Here is a 16,769-nt window from a genome sequence, read left to right as displayed (position 1 = left end):
ATCAAATGAGCAGAGGGGTCAGGTGGCTGCTAGCTCTGAGTTCCTCTGAGATATTGAGGGTCGTGGTAATTGTTTAAAGCAGATAGCCAGATGATTGAGTTACATACTGCTTGATAACAGCCTACACTCCTGAACTTGACAGAATCCCTGACCCAACACTGCTTTTAACTCCTATATAGTATCTGGCCAGCGAGACAGATACCAAAAATAAAAAGGTTCCTGAGTTAGCCCTAATAGCAAAACACATTATGGGCAATAAAACGACTTCAGTTGCAGTATCCTAAAAGATCATAAGATGGAGATACTGCTGCGTAAAAGAGAGAGAGACCAGTTCATGTTAGTGTTTGTGATTATCCCTCAGACTTGGTCTGCCCAAGGCGAGATGCATGTGTTTGATAACAATGAATTTGGTTTTAGTACCGAGGACGAGTACAGACTAACCACCCTGTCACTGCCACTAGTGACAGCTTCATGTCATTTTGTGTACATTATGTGAGGTGCTGAATCTTTCTTTTGCCCAGAGAAAGTAGCTTTCTAGATCTTGCAGAGCATCTCTTTTCCAAGGGAATGGGAGCTCCTTTTATAAGCCTCCTGGTTACTGCCTCTTACACCTCTCCTTGTCCCCTTTGATTATAGAAAACGGTTTCTCTTAAAAGCCTCAGAGATGACATTATTTCTACTCTAGAATTTTCCTGCAAGCTTCTTTGTTTGGCATTTCACATTTATTTACCTTTATGAACTTAGTTTTATATCTAGTTTCAGAAATCTTGAGATCTTTATTTAAAATAAAAAAACAAAGTGACATAATTCCTTAGTGCTTTGGGGAATTTAAAATTCAAAGTAAATAAAAAATACTTATTCTTCAGATTGAGAGGTAGGAAACTGAGTGGATAATAGGCTCTGTACAAAAGGCTCTGTACTTTGTACTTGAATCTGCAAGTCCTACAGATTTGGGTCCTTTGGTTTAAAAAGAATTGTACCGAGGGGACACCTGGGTGGCTCAGTCAGTTAAGCATCCGACTTCAGCTCAGGTCGTGAGTTCAAGCCCTGCATCGGGCTCACTGCTACCAGCACAGAGCCCACTTCAGATCCTCTATCCCCCTCCCTTCTTGCCCCTCCCCACTCACACTGTCTCTCAAACATGAACAAACATTTCAAAAAGAATTGTATTCAGTCTTCATGGAGCTTTCCCTCCCCCTCTCCCAGTGACCATCTTTCCAGGTGTTCCATGAATACTAAAAAATATGTGAGCTTTTCTTATCACTTTTCTCCCTTTCTGATACCTGAAGTACCTCCCATTTCAATTGTAGCTGTTTATAGACTCTTACAACCTCAGTGATGACCGAGCATTTAGGGCCTCATTGCTTCTCAACATGTTCCTCATTAGCCGCCTTACCCTTGGCAGATGAGAACTACCTCCGGGTACCACCATTGGATCCAAAAACCTTCCTCTGCATACTTCCTCCAGTTGTTCATTTATCCTCTGGATCAGTGGCTCTCATCTTTCTAATACCTTATACTTGCTGTTACCCCCTCTCTAGCACAGCCAGCCTTTCACTCTCTCGGTTCTATACCTTCAGCAGTTAAGTGTGCTCAGACTCTTTCATCTTAAGAAATCAGTATAATTATAACCCTTATTCTGCTGTGTAGTCCTTACCACTGGCCTTTTACAAACCCCTGTCTTTCCCTTCATCACAGAATTTCTTGATTACTGTGTCCACTCGTCCACTTTTCCATTGCTTACTCATGCTTCAGTCCTTTTCAATCTGGATTCTGCTCCTACAACTTTTATCAAAATTGCTTTTGGTAAGGACCAGTGACCTCCATATTGCTGAAGCCAGTAGACATTTTTTAGTCCTCATCTTAATCTCTCAACAGTGTTCAACTCGACTACTCCTTCCTTTTGAAACATTCTCTTCTCTTGTATTTCATGATTGTATGGTTTGTTTTTTTTTTCACAGCTCCTCCTGTCTACCCAGCCATCAAATACAAACCTTCCTTAGGGTCTGGTCCTAGGCTGACTTCTCCCTCTATGCTCTTCCCCAGTGATATCTGCTCCCATGGCTTCATTTACTGTTGGCATTCCAGTTACTTCTGTGTTTCTATCTCTAGCCAGGGCCTCTCTTCTGAGTCTCAGACTTGCACACCACTTGCCTCTTCTGCATTTCCTCTTGAGTGTCTCAGAGGCACTCAGCATGTCCAAGACAGAATTTATAATCTTTTCTGTGAAACCTGCTTCTACTGCATTAATCCCAATGTTAGTGAATGGCTTATCCTCACACCTTGTCTTCATCATCTGCTCCTCTTGCTTCGTCACTCCCACCCCACCAAATCTCAAATGACCAAATCTCGTCATTTCTGCCCCCTGAATAGCTGTCAAGTGTGCCCTTTTCTTTCATTCCACTATCTTGAACCACCATCAGTCATGGCTAAGACTATTGCAGTAGCATCCTGTTTGGTCTCCTGTTCTGTCGCCTACCACATAAATCCGTTCTTCACACCACAGTTAGCATAAATTTTTAACTCAAAATTGATCTTCTTACTCTCCTGCTTAAAACCACGTAGTGAAATTAAACTCTTGGCATGTCTCTAAAAGCCCTTTATGGTCTGGGCTCCCTTTCCACCATCATTTCCTGTCATTCTTCCCATGGTTCACTGTGCTCCCACCACTCAGGACTTCTTACAATCCCACTGATACACCAGGCTGTTGTGCTCTGCTGCAGGACTTTGACATAAGCTGATTTCATCACCTGGAAGGCATTTTCCGCCCTTCCTTCTTTAAGTCTTAACTTTGGCATCACCTCTTCCTCCAGGTTTGTCCTCTCCACCTTATGTGCAACTATTAAGAAGTAACTGTAACTCTTGGCATTTCATTAAGTTCAGAATATTTTAAAATACTTAGTTCAATATCTCTTCCTCACTTGACCAGAAATGCTGTGGGCACAGCAAGCCAACACAGGGATTGACTGGCATACAATGGATACCTAATAAATGCTTACGGGGTGGATGAGTGAGCGAATGGAGAAATTAAGGCACAGAGGAGTAGACACTGTCATCTGCTTTCGTGACTTTACCTGTTTGGTAGTCCTTGTTTGGGTTACCTAAAATGTTCCCTGCCTTTTTTATGAGCCATAGACTACCTCTACTCCACTCTTACATTTCTAATTAATGTTTTCTGTCTATTGTTTGGAACTGGAGGAGAAACCTTCTGCTTTAGAGATTGTTTAATCTTAAAATGCTGTCTAATCTGTTGATAAAAAAAATAGTCACAAAGCAGTAGTCAAATGTGCCCTTGTATGTATCTCTAAATACGGGTGGACAAAGCAGAGATACCCTTATTATTCCCTGAAGTGAACTTACTGCCTCAGTTTTTTGTTGTTTCGTTTGTGTGTTTTTAGTTTCTGCCTTTGCTTGAAGCATCTCTCAGATGGGCAGTTTTAGTCACTCAAGCCTTTGACAAATATGTTCAAAAGCATGACTTTAAAAAAAAAAACCCTCTTAAATTTGTGCCTAGGAAACGAGCTGCCTGCAAATCAGTGAATGGTTCCCACAAGTACAAAGGGAACTCCAAAGATGTCAAACCCCCAGACCTCTGGATCCATCATGAGAGACTGGAGCTGAAACCCATCGATAAGTCTCCAGACCCAAATCCCATCATGACTGATACTCCAATTCCTCGGAACTCTCAAGATATCACACCAGTTGACAATTCCATGGACAGCAACATCCATCAAAGGCGGAATTCATATAGAGGTGCAGGTTATCCCCAAATATGGGGAGACTATTTCCATTTAAATCATTTTCTGTTTTCTACAATTGCCTCAATTTGGTGATTCCTGTGTGAGGTTAGGTTTAAAGAAATCTGTGTGGTGGGATTTGGTCAACATCAGGTAAAGAATAGCTAACCTGAAGGAAAAAAAAAAAAAAAAAGAATAGCTAGCTTGTTGTGGGGGAGAGGTTCTGTACCCAGATGAGATAGCTTTCTGGATCTGTTAGGTCTCCTCTCATGTGTTGCCAACTCGATACTCAAACATTTGAGACAACCTAGCCCACGTCTGTACATTTCGTCCTGTCCCTTCATTTGGAGTCCACCTGTCATTGTGGTTTTCAGAATGTTCTGGTCTGGATGCCCTTACTCACAGACACCACACTGAAGCATGGTAGGCAGCATTGTGTCAACTGCATTGACTCTCAGCAGAGACTTCCTGTAATGCACTACCGGTCATTCGCCTCTTTATTTCATTTCCTGCAGAAACACCTCATCCCCATCATGGTGTTTGTGAGTCCTGAGTCCCCCACCAGAGATGTTCTACTGCTGAGCCTACCTAGTGGCGTAGGGCATACACTTGTAACTAACCTCTGTATTTGATGTCTAGGGCATGAGTCAGAGGACAGCATGTCTACACTGGCTGGAAGGCGAGGAATGAGACCAAAAATGATGATGCCCTTTGACTCCCAGCCACCCCAACGTAAGTTAAAAGCCTCTCATTTGCCCTGTGCTATCAGTATATCTAGTCATTCTGGGGAGCAACTATGAATGATCTCTTTGACTTCACTTGATCCTAACACAAAAGATAACCTACTGAAGCTGGCACCTTGAGGGAAGAAATACCAAACATACTTTGCAATTAATATTATTCGTGAGACTATTTTCTTTAGATAAATAAGCTAAAAAGCCAACTCCCTCAGTCTCTCAGGAACAGGGAAGTTGCCAGTCTCCCTGACAATGTGCATAGCATCTCCATGGCACAAATGAGGAAGGCAAATTTCACAGTACTCCCTAGACTTCCTGATACGCACTCAGTGTTGATGGGGCACCTGTGGAATTTTTTCTAATTTGTGGACTTTATATTTTAGAGAATTTTTAAGTTTATAAAACAGAGTTTTTAAAACACAATTTTTCAACCTTATTTGAAACCTTATTTGCCTCACTTTCATAAGCATAAAAGTTACCTAGCCTTCTTTAATAACGTTTGAAATCCAAAGTGAAATATCATGACTGAAAACCCAAAGGCAATGGGACAGACCAATTTCTTTCTTAAAACGACTGTGTCTTCTCCCTTGTCACTGTTTTCAAGATAGGGAAGCAGTTCAGACTAGCTAGCACAGTGGGGCTCTCAGTGCGGGTCCCTGCACCAGCCTAGAGTGATACAAAACCACCTGCCTACTAAGAGCAAGTTTAAAAAACTTGGAAGTATTTGCTCTAAGCTGAACAGGTGCCCAGCAAGCCTTAACACTGCCCATCCTGAAAGCATCCATTAGATCACTTTTCAATTTAACCTAAATGAGCCTTTGAATTTGTTATTCATTTCATAAGATGTCTGATTTCAGAACTCTCGGGCATCTCTCTGTTGACAAGTGGCAGGGATTTAAACCACAGATACCCTACACACAAAGAAATGAACCATGACTCCCTATGCTTGGAAACTGGCGAAACACCCAAGTGTGTAAGTGTGCGCGCGCGCACACACACACACACACACACACACACACACACACTGTGCACAAACATGTAGGCACTAGCCTCTAAAAATCAACTTTGGAAGAGAAAGGCTGATTCGTTAATAGGTCATTTCTGCACGAAGTAGTTTTTGCTCAGGGACCGTGATGAAAAATGAAGAGCCTGAACTTGGAAACATGCAGGGGGAAAATATGGTTTTCCTCTTATAAGAGGTGCCCAGGATGGGGTCCCCAGGTTTAAAACATAAATGTCTGAAAAGAGTAAATCCATTAAAGTTGCTTTTAATTTATAGGAAGATGGTAGCTATGGTAGCTTGACTGCTTATTTGTTTCGTATAAGATTTTAGTTTTTACCTGAACTGGCTTATTTTTAAATGTTAAGGAGAAAAGATATGTTATACCAGTTGCTAACAGTTATTTTTTCTTTCTTTGGGAGGGGGATGGGTAAGGTATACACATAAATATACAGTATTATTTAATTTGTGCCTTAATGGTTGGGTGAGTGAGTGGAATCTTTAATTCAGGAATCTGGAAACCAGGTACCCCGATGTACTTGTGACCTTCAGGTTTTGAGATCTCCTTTTCTGCCTGTGGCTCCAGTCCTTTCTCTCAAGCTGCAGCTCCCTGAAGTCTGTCTTCACCATCCACCTCCCTATTGCCAACGTTGGGCTGGGCTCGGTCAGCCTTGTACAAGACCTTGCTCAGAAGCATCAGGATCCAAGTCAGTTGACAGCTAGTAATTGCCAGCTGTAATCTAGGCAGGCACTCTCACATTTCTTTTTCTACTTACTCCACTTGGAAAGATTGGAAATGCCTTTAAAAAGAGGAAGCCAATTTTGTTTTTCTTTGTTAGAGTCCTGCATACCTAGGATGCTTTGCAGGTTGGACTTCCTAGGTAAAAATCAGGAGACTTCTTTCCCTCGTCCTAGCCTCAATTCTAGAAAATGCTGATTCTGAAGCTTGTTGCTCCTAACAACCACCTATCTTCCCCCTAAAGGAAATGCTGACTCCCAGACTGCCCTGAACCCTCCTCTGCCAGCTTTTCCAAGTGTTTTATTCCGAAGGACCACCTGAGCCTTCTGGTCTCTTGGTGGAGCCATCTGCTTGTCCAGCAAGTGGCCAGGACAGGAAATAGCTGGAGAATAAAAGCATCCTGTTTATTGACTAGGATTTTTCTTCACCAGAGTAATTTTGAGTGGCCTCACAAAGATCTAGGGAGATCCTTGATGACAGAGACATTTAATAGACTCCAAAGGCTAATTAAGCTTTATCATAGTTTGTGAAGCCCTTACTTAGAGGGAAAAAAAAGATCCCCTGTGTTCCTAATCAGCCCCACCTGTTTGCCTGTTTAAGGGTTTAGAGCCGACCATGTTGGTCTTAAACATTCTGTTTCTGAAAGTGCTCTAAGGGAGGACCAAAGAGAGGCTTATTCCCCAGCTGGGCTTCTGGTTTTGTTTGTTTGCATCTCAATCAATAATGAAGCCTCATTAAAGAAGTGTTTTGTCTTCATAGAAAGTTGTATATGAGATATCTGTGTGGAAACTTGGATTCTATAGCTAAATGCAGCAAATTTAATTCCTTAGCTTTTGTGGGATGGAAAGAGGCAATTAGGAAAGATCCATTTATATTTTAAAATGTGAATGGATATGTCTGAGCTTCCAGACGAGAAGAGAAGCGGTCAGAGATGGTGCCATAGGCCTGTGTTCCATACTTTTCTTACAACTTTGGAGTCCAGGCCCATTTGCATCCTTTTAAGAGACGAAAACTGATTAAGCGGCTACTCATTCATTCAGCCTCAATGCCTACTGCATGCCTCATCCAACTGTAAGAAAACAGAACGTGTTAGGAATATAATCAGAGGAAAAGAGACTTGTATTTTTTTTTAGCAGGAGAAAAAAAAATGATAGAAACCTCAACCATCATTTGTTTGCTAATGGATTTATATTTTGTGACATATTCAGTTCGATGTTTTAATAACTCATGTAATCCATGTTTATTGTAGAAGAATTGGAAAATACAGGTGAACCAAAAGAAATTTTTTTTTTGACTCCTGACCACTCTTCCCCACAAGATAATCCCCATAAACATTTTAGTACCTATTCCTCCAAGGTTTTTTTTTTTGTTTTGTGTGTGTGTGTGTGTATGTGTGTGTGTGTGTGTGTGTGTGTAGACAAATACATAGCAGTATGTTGACTTTTTAAAAAAACAAATGTAAAATCCATGGCTAATTGTTCACATCCAGCTGCCACCCAGAAGCCAAGGGAACGGTCGTACCGCATGGGAGGGGCAGGGGCGGCTTTGCTCTTGAACTGTACTTGTGTGTGTGTGCAAGCACGTTAAGCACTTCTCTGTCTTGTGTTCGTTCACAGCTGTGATTAGTGCCCATCCCATCCATCCCCTCGATAACCCTCACCATCATTTCCACTCCAGCAGCCTCGCTCCTCCAGCCCGCAGTCATCTCTACCACCCGGGCAGCCCGTGGCCCGTTGGCACATCCCTGTCCCTTTCAGACAGGGCCAATTCCACAGGTGAGAGATGAGGCTCGAGCCCCCGATGGAAAGCATCCTGGGAGTTGGCAAGCCCAGATGGGGAGGACTTGCCCTGCTTAGAAGGATTTGGAATTTTTCTGTGTTATTTATGTATCATAACATTTCTGTTACTGACTCAAATTTGTTTCTATAAAACTCACCCCATTTTCTTCTCCCTAAGTTGTTAAGTACTCAGTGCAAGGTGTTCTTTCAGTAAAAACGCAATAACTCTAATCACATAACCATGTCCTGTTCCATCAAGTTGCATCTTAATTCAGTCATGTTTTCAAGTTTCTTTATTTTTTTAATCTTACAATCTGAAAGGAAATCTCATTCTGGGTGATTTTTCAGACACTAGAGGTAGCCTTTGCCTCATAGTCACCCTGATGTTGGGAGGGTCTGGAGGGCAGCCATAAGGTAAATTCTCATCTGAGGTCTCACTGCATTCCTCCTGCTGTGGCCTGGAGTGAGAGGAGTACCGCAGGGCCACATTGAATTCTGTGCCTCAGATTGTACACCTCAGGATGTGCCCGGTGGACGATTGAAGTTACAAGGGATTGCACAGACATAGATCATCTCTAAACAACAGGTAGAAATTAGCCTAAAAATCTGCAGTGCATTGCCAGACAACCATGCCCCAGTTGGGATATCTCAGGAAATAGCATTATCAAAACAGTTTTAGGGAGGAAATCGTGAAGGTGAGGAGACAGTAAACGGAACAAATACTGTAATTCCTCATTAGATGAGAATGAACTTCCATCTTCTCAGTTTTAAGGCAAAAATCTAGTAGCTTCTCATATGCACAGTATGTTCTTTTTCCACCATTTGAAACTTGTCTATTAATAGTTATGACGTTACTAGTAGGACTAAATTTTGGTCGTTCTGGAAAACAAGAGAACTTCAAGTGAATTCCATTTTTTAAAAGCACCTCAAAACCTCATGCTAGAAGTTTGGGTTGCCAGTAACACTCCCCCTCCCCTTTAAGTTTTGATCAATTTGAAATATACCTAAAACATCAAATGAAGGTCAAAGCTTTATTTAGGGATCTACTGACTCCCACAATTACCTCTCCCAAAGCTTTACTTGGTTTGGACAACGCCACTTAAACCCACGTCAGAAATTGCCCTTATGCTCTCTCCCTCAAGATCCAGGTTTGGGGTCCTGCCGTAGGGAGAGACCATCTGCCAGAGGCTGTATGGAGAACAACCCTCTGGCTCACAGACTTAGTCTCAGAACAGGGACCAGAGAGCAGACCTCCAGATGTGCTCTTAGAAAGCATTTTTATGTCCTGACTCTGTTTCTCTATTTTTAAGCCAGAGGAGTCCCACCCACTAAGATGTGGGCCTGCCAGAGTGCATGGTAGGCTCTTCCCAACCAGATTAGCCCCTCTTCCTTCCTCTCAGACTAGGAGGGGTCAAAGGTTGGCAAGAAGCAGGGCAGCCCCGCCCAGCCCTCAGCCAGGTAGTCTAGTGCTGCTGAAAGCACTAGTCTGTACGGACTTGGGCAGAGAGTGAAGAGAGGGCAAAGTAAAGATCTGCATCACTAGAGGGTTCCTCACTTTAATGACCAGGGGGATAAAGAAGGTAAACTAATGACTGGGAAAGTCACTGAAGATGGATTTGAAACATAGAGCAAGTCTCTAGAAATCATCTGCATTCTCTCACTGTTGTATTTCCCTGTGTCTCTGGAGCTCCGAGCTGCCACCAGCCCTGCACATGCGGGCTAGGCGTGACTCGGACCGGCCAGGGCAGTCCTTGCTCTGGAGACCATTTACTGTGTCACCACCACTTGACATAGGAAGAGCACTTTCCTTCTGTCCAAGCCCTTGGCCAGTGTGAACTTTGTGTGTCTTAAACTCTGAGAGGTAAGTCAGTCAGGAAGTAGACTCCTCACCAAGTGGAAGTTTAGTTACAGCATAGTTTTCCCCGTGAGCCAGCAGTGTTGCACACTTTCAGGGCACACCCTTCACTGAGAGTATAGTGTGCCTGGTGCCCTCTGTAGTTACACCACAAGACAGCCCTGGTCTGTGGCAGCAGGCCAGGGCTCTGACTCATGTAGGCAGCCCTATCTTCTTTTTTTACATTTCCCACCATCTCTTTGGCCCTCAGAAGCTTATGTATGAAATTAAGGCCGTTGAGGCAGCCAAGGTAGGCCTCTGTGCCCAGAGCTGACCCAACCGCCTGCCGATACAAGCTGACGGTCCCAATTGGAGCCTGCCTTTTTCTCTGCTACTCCCTGCAACCCTCCTTGACCAGCTTCTCCCTGGCCGAGGATCACACGGAGTGGGTCCAGCAGCTCCCAGCTGTGGCTGTGGCTGTGGCTGTTTAAGCAAGCACAAGAAACAAGGTCCTTGGTGCACCTCTTGAGAGGATGAGAAGTGATCTAGTCCTAGTAGGGTTATCATCCCAGCCAGGCTTTCAGCACTAGGGGGAGGGGAGTCCCTCATCCCTGAGACCCAAGGTCTTTAAGCTAAGGGAGTAGCACTCGTGACTGGTGTGACTTGTCTCCTAAGAGCCCAAGGGAAGAGATTCAGTGATACCTCAGCAAAACAGGCAGGGAAATAGGTTGGATTTCTTCAGGCTACTCATGCACTACTACTTAAAAGGGTTTATTTTCCTTTTTAAGGTTGAGGACTCTAGGAGTCAGGGGAGGCCCTCCTCCTGACTAGCTGGTGCAGCCTATTTGCGGAGAGCTGGTGCCTCTGGGCCCCTTCTCAGGACAGGGATGTTGGTCTGCACCCCTGTTTGAAAGGGCTTCCTCTTATGGCCAGCCTGGGTCTTGGTGCTGCTTCTGCCGCTGCAGGGTCAGGGGCCATGTGGTACTGGAAATGGAAGGGCAGTTTGACGTGGTAGTTCAGAGCATGGGCTTGGGAGTCAGAGCACAGGGGTTCCGATCCCTGCCCTACCCATTCTGTCTGCATCTTTGGGTGATGCCTAACCTCCCAGTGCCTTCTGAGTTAGTATGAGGACTGAGGGAGGTAAGGAATACGAAGGGCATAGCATAGTGCCTGGCTCAGCGTAAGCACTCAGTAATTTACAAAGAAAAGAGCCTTATCAATTATTCAGGTCCCGTGTTCAGCACATTTCATACATCTTCTCAATCCTCAGTGAGTTATTTTATTCTTCCTGTTTTGTAGGTGAAAAGAAAACAGAGAGTTTCAGTGACTGCCACATTCACCCAGCTAGTATGCCAGGATTAGAGTCCAGGTTTATCAGACTCCAAAGCCAGTGCTTTTTCCATCCCCCCATGCTGCCTTCTAGAACAGCTCTGAGCCCTCTTCACATGTTTTGAGATTATCATGTTCTTCCTTAGTCTCCCCCTTCTCCAAGCTGATCTACCCCTGTTTTTCCCTCTGGACCCAAACACCCCTCCTATGGCATGCTCTTAAAGCTATTTGCAGACCTCTGGACTATTTGGTTGTCTAGGTCTCACTTGAGCTGTGGGGCTGTTGCTCTGGTGAGGCTGCACACAGTCCACAAAGGACATATTCACCACTTGTGGCATTGCTTCTCCTGTAGTAACCACCAGGCCTTGTGGGCAGATACTTGTCAGGTACCCAGCCAGCCTTAGTTGACTAGATGTGTACTCTGTGAAAGACCAGCTTCTAAGGCTGAGTGTCAAGGAATGATGTTTTAATCTCTTTTTATACTTATTTACATCTTAATAGACAGTAGTCTCAGGAACCTTTCTGTGTACTACACAGTAAGTACTGAGGAGAACTTTAAATCTGTAAAATTGTGACCACTTAGCTGTGTAGGTGAGAAGGTTCCAGCAGAGTGGCTGGTTGACAAAATTCTTTGGGACTCTCTTAGGTTAGTCCATTCCTACCTGGCCTTGTCAGTAGTGCTAAACCATCTTCCCTTGGACTAGCACTGATCCTAAGTGCTTATTGAACTGGTTTCGGGGCCCTTAGAAGTAGCCAGAACCCCGGTATGTGCGTATGTTTCATGGTAGAAGAAATGCTAACATTTAGACTTTCCTGCTGTAGAATCCGTTCGAAATACCCCCAGCACTGACACCATGCCAGCCTCCTCGTCTCAAACATGCTGTACTGATCACCAGGATCCTGAAGGTGCTACCAGTTCCTCTTACTTGGCCAGCTCCCAAGAGGAAGATTCAGGCCAGAGTCTTCCTACAGCCCACGTTCGCCCTTCCCACCCATTGAAGAGCTTTGCTGTGCCGGCAATCCCGCCCCCAGGTCCTCCCACCTATGATCCCGCGTTGCCAAGCACACCATTACTATCCCAGCAAGGTGAGTGAGGGCGGCAGCACCACTGGAGGGACCCTTTGGCTCTGGCTTATGGCAAAAGTCACTTCTTTGAAAATAACAAAGCAAGTATCTTCCAAGGTCATCCTAGCAATTTAGAGTAGCCGTAAGTCATTGCCCCTCTCAGGAAGTACATGGGCTCCCCTCCTTGGGGAATGCATATGAACCAGAGAATAATTTGGTGGGGAGTGAGGGCTGACTTTCCAAATCGTGTTTTGGGTGCAGAATCCTTGATGGTAAAACCCAGTGGCCATGGGTATGGGCAACAGATCTAATCCATTCAGTTTCCCAGAAGTATCATCCTGTAGGGTTCCTACAACCTAGAGAAGGATCAGGGAGGCCAAGACACGGAAGCCAGGGGACCCTTTGGATGGGAAGTCTGTATTCCCTAGGTTCACGTGGCCCAACAAAGTCCCCTGACCTGAGAGGCATGCTTTTCCCCACTTATGTGTTACGATGGTTTGTTTTAGAATAAGTCAGTGGTTTTCAAGCTTTTTGGTCTCAGGATCCCTTTATACTCTTAAAAACTATTGAGACCATGAGAGAGCTTTTTTTTTTTTTCATTAAAAGAAATTTTTTTTTAATGTTTATTTATTTTTGAGAGAGAGAGGGAGAGAGAGAGAGACCAAGTGCAAGTGACCGAGTGCGAGTGGGGTAGGGGTAGAGAGGGAGACACAGAACCTGAAGCAGGATTCAGTCTCAGAGCTGTCAGCACAGAACAGTGAGATCATGACCTGAGCCGAAGTCGGACGTTCAACCGACTGAGCCACCCAGGCTCCCTGAGAGAACTTTTCTTCACATGGGCTATATCTGTCTATAATTTACTATATTAGAAATTAAAACTCAGAACATTTTAAACTATTTTATTAATGCATTTAAAAATAGCAATAAATCTATCATTTGAAGATAGCTTATTTTTCTGAAAAATAACTTCTCAAAACAAAAATACAGTGAGAAAAGTGACATTGTCTTCTGTTTTTGCAAACCGCTGTAATGTCTGGCTTAATAGAAGTAGCTGGATTCTCATACCTACTTCTGCACTCAGTCTGTTGCAGTATGTTATTTTGGTTGAAATATAAAAAAATCTTGGCCTCAAATAAGTTGGAAAAGGGAAGAGTATTTTTGTAACCTTTTCAGATAACGGGATATTCTTTTTTGATACTATAGCAAAATGCAAAAAGTTGTAGTTTCTTATAGGTTTGTTTGTAATGTGGAATCAGAAACCATACCCATGAACTGTTCGTACTCTGTTCCATTAAAATCCATCTATCTTGTACTTTGAGTGCATGATATCAAACATCACACATTAGTCCTTTGGAAAATACTGGTTCAGTAAGTTATACAGATCCTCCAAGTCTTGACCTATTTCATTGTACAATATCTAAAAATACATTTATTAATATCCCCAAAGGCTGTGAGTATTGGGAGGCTCTGAAGCTCATGCTGGCAGACACAAGTTTTTCAGGATTCTAATTTTCACTTGAAACTTAAATTTTATCGTTAGCAGTAACTACTGTCCATTGTTTCTCTTGAAGTGACCAGCTGTTTGTACTTTGTAGAAAATTTCTACAAACGCTCAAGTCTGAATAACTGGTTTGCCTTTCTTTGGACTAACGGTGCTTCATGATAAAAGCAACAATTGCGCTTGTAACTCAAGCTGTCACAAATGCCTTACTCGAAACAGCCACCATCCTTGAGTATATAGCAGGAGTTCTTTATGCAGACTTTCCATCTTGTCGCGTAGAATATTGAAAAGATGTGTAATCAAGTTGAGATTTAATAAAATAATTTTTACTACTTCCTTAAGGATGATCTTAATGAAACAGTCAAACTGTTTTGTTTTTTTCATTGCAAGGGGTGTCAGCTGATGACTTACAGTTTGGTGCCACTGCCTTAATTTGTGCTAAGGCTCCAATAGTTTTACCCACTGCTTTCATACCCTGAGTGCAAAGGTGAAAAATGTCTTCATATTATTATGAAAAGAATTTTGACCTCCTGGACATCCCACAAGGATTCCATGGATACACCAAGGTGTGGTGACGCTTTGAAAACCATACGAGTAGATTAGTTTTCCAAAGCCAAATGGAGTATTTTCTCTGGCCTCTGAGATGCCACACTTTCTCCCTCCTTCCATCTAGTGCAGCCTTTTCAGAGCCTGATCTGTGCACTGGGTCTGGGTGCGCCCCTCACCCAGAAGCAGCATTTTGACCTTAGTTGCCTTGGTGCGGAATGGGGGGAGCGGGCTCAGCCCTACACCTGATGGTGTGCTTTCCCCCTCAGCTCTGAACCATCACATTCACTCGGTGAAGACAGCCTCCATTGGGACTTTAGGAAGGAGCCGGCCTCCTATGCCAGTGGTGGTTCCCAGTGCCCCTGAAGTGCAGGAGACCACGAGGATGCTGGAAGACTCCGAGAGTGTAAGTTCCTGGGCCACCAGCCCAGCCACGATGTCTAGGTGCATGTCCCACAACCTGCGAGTGTGCTGGTCACACTGATCCTCGGTGCCGGCCCAGAAGTGTGAAGCAGATGCACTCATTCATTGAGCAGATGTACACTGAGCATCTCCTCTGAGCCAGGAAGCATGCTGAGGGTTTATCTGCTTTCTCTTTCCTGCAGAGCTACGAACCAGATGAGCTGACCAAAGAGATGGCCCACCTGGAAGGACTAATGAAGGACCTAAACGCCATCACGACAGCATGACGACCTTCCCCGGGACATGACTGCAGACCTGGGTCTAGAAGTCTTGGGACGGAGCCTGGAAAGCAAGGATTGTACAGAGCACGTGAGGACAGCACTTGAGAACACAGAGCGAGCAAGCAGACCGGTCAGCGCCCCTGTGTGGGGCTGGCTCCGGGCATGGCCACCTGCCTTCTCCTGGTCAGCCTGGAAGAAGCCTGTGTCGAGGCGGCTTCCCTTTGCCTGCTGACACCCTGCAGGACTGGGCACCATGGGCCAAAATTTTGTGTCCAGGGAAGAGGCAAGAAGTGCGACGACCTACATTTCACTTTGTGGTCAGGCTGTGTCTTCGTGCTGCGACTGCATCGCCTCTATGGAGTGTAGACATTGGCATTTATGTACAATTTTATTTGTGTCCTATTTTATTTTACCTTCAAAAGAAAAACACTATCAAAAACCAAGGGAGTCCATGGTGTTCTCCACAAGTGGTTGACGTTTGACTGCTTGTTTGAATTATGTATGGAAAGTCATTGACAGTGTGGGTTGTTCCAGGGGTTGGCTTGTTTTTTGTTTTTGTTTTTATTTTTGAATTCCAAGTCATTGCATCCTCTACCAGCTGTTAATCCATCACTTTGAGGGGGGAGGAAATGTTGCATTGCTGTTTGTAAGCTTTTTTATTATTTTTTTATTATAATTATTAAAGGCCTGACTTTCTCCTCTCATCACTGTGAGATTACAGATCTATTTGAATGAAATGTAACATTGAAAAGACTTGTTTGTTGCTTTCTGTGCAGTTTCAAAGTATTGGGGTGGGGGTGGGCTGGGGGGTTGGGAATAGGAAATGGCGGGGCTGCTGAGGTCTGTGAATGTTTCAGTCGATGTACTTTCTTCCAGAAGCCTGCAGAGAATGGAAGCATCTTCTTTATTGTCCTTTCCTGGCATGTCCATCTCTATTGTCACTAAGTTGCAACTGGAGTTTTCGTTTGGATCTAGTTAAAAAAAAAAAAAATTCTTCTGTGCAATAGGTGAGTTCGAGAACTTAGCTGCCCTGATGTCTTGGTCATATCCTGATAAGATTGTCCATGCTGAGGCGCCAGTGCCATATTTCCAGCTACAGGAGTGATGCCGGAACAGGACAAGAGCCCAAGCCTGTTCCTGGGAAATCGGGGGAAAAGATGGAGTCCCTTTCCTGCTGTTATCATGTGTTCCCTGGGGGAGGCCAGAGGTGAAGGAAGGAACTTTGTCTCCACACAGGACTCCTTGCTTCTCTCTAGCTCCTGTCCTCAGCCAGCCTGGCTCTCGCTGCCGTGTTTCAGAGCCGCTTAGGAAAAGCATTCCCAGGATGAGGCAGGCAGGGGCTGTAGCACCCCTGAAGCTCTCCTTTCTGAACATTGTAGATAATGGGACAGGGACAGCGGAAGGGGACAGAGGAGGCAGCTGCCCCCTCCTCCATCCCAGCAGCTCAGTGAAGCCCCTAATTAGAACAGGGTAGCAGGAGGTTGGTGAAGTAATGCTGAGAGGCCCAGCCACATACACAGAAGCCTTTGCCTTTGCCAACAGTTCTCATGTTCTTTGTCTTAAAAAGGTAAGGAGCTGAGGTGGGTTTTTTGGGTTTTTTTGTTTTGTTTTTTCTTTTGTTTTGTTTTTTACTATTGAGAATCTATTCTGACAAAACACAGGACTGACCCTCAAGCATCTTCCCCTACTCCCTACCACTCCCCGGAAGACAGTGTGTGGAAGGCAGTGTAGGAGCATCATGCTTTGGTTCTGTAGCCAAGAAGAGTTCAGCTCGCTGAGACCACCAGGGGGCGCCCAGCCTACCCGCCTTGGCCCTGCAG

General features: G+C 44.3%; 1 protein-coding gene across 1 annotated transcript in view; it reads left to right on the top strand.

The window, feature by feature from the left end:
- Positions 1 to 15,702, top strand: part of NEO1 (neogenin 1) — a 193,858-nt gene extending 178,156 nt beyond the window's left edge. Inside the window, exons 26-31 of the mRNA XM_032593504.1 lie at positions 3,515 to 3,753; positions 4,377 to 4,469; positions 7,830 to 7,988; positions 11,977 to 12,240; positions 14,536 to 14,672; positions 14,872 to 15,702. Coding sequence (XP_032449395.1) covers positions 3,515 to 3,753; positions 4,377 to 4,469; positions 7,830 to 7,988; positions 11,977 to 12,240; positions 14,536 to 14,672; positions 14,872 to 14,955 — 976 coding nt within the window. The 3' untranslated portion in view covers positions 14,956 to 15,702. The remainder of the gene's footprint in view (positions 1 to 3,514; positions 3,754 to 4,376; positions 4,470 to 7,829; positions 7,989 to 11,976; positions 12,241 to 14,535; positions 14,673 to 14,871) is intronic.
- The last annotated feature ends 1,067 nt before the right edge of the window (positions 15,703 to 16,769 follow it).

The sequence above is a fragment of the Lynx canadensis genome, chromosome B3, assembly GCF_007474595.2.
Source record: "Lynx canadensis isolate LIC74 chromosome B3, mLynCan4.pri.v2, whole genome shotgun sequence".
Lineage (NCBI taxonomy): Eukaryota > Metazoa > Chordata > Mammalia > Carnivora > Felidae > Lynx > Lynx canadensis.
This window is presented reverse-complemented; position numbering and strand designations above follow the sequence as displayed.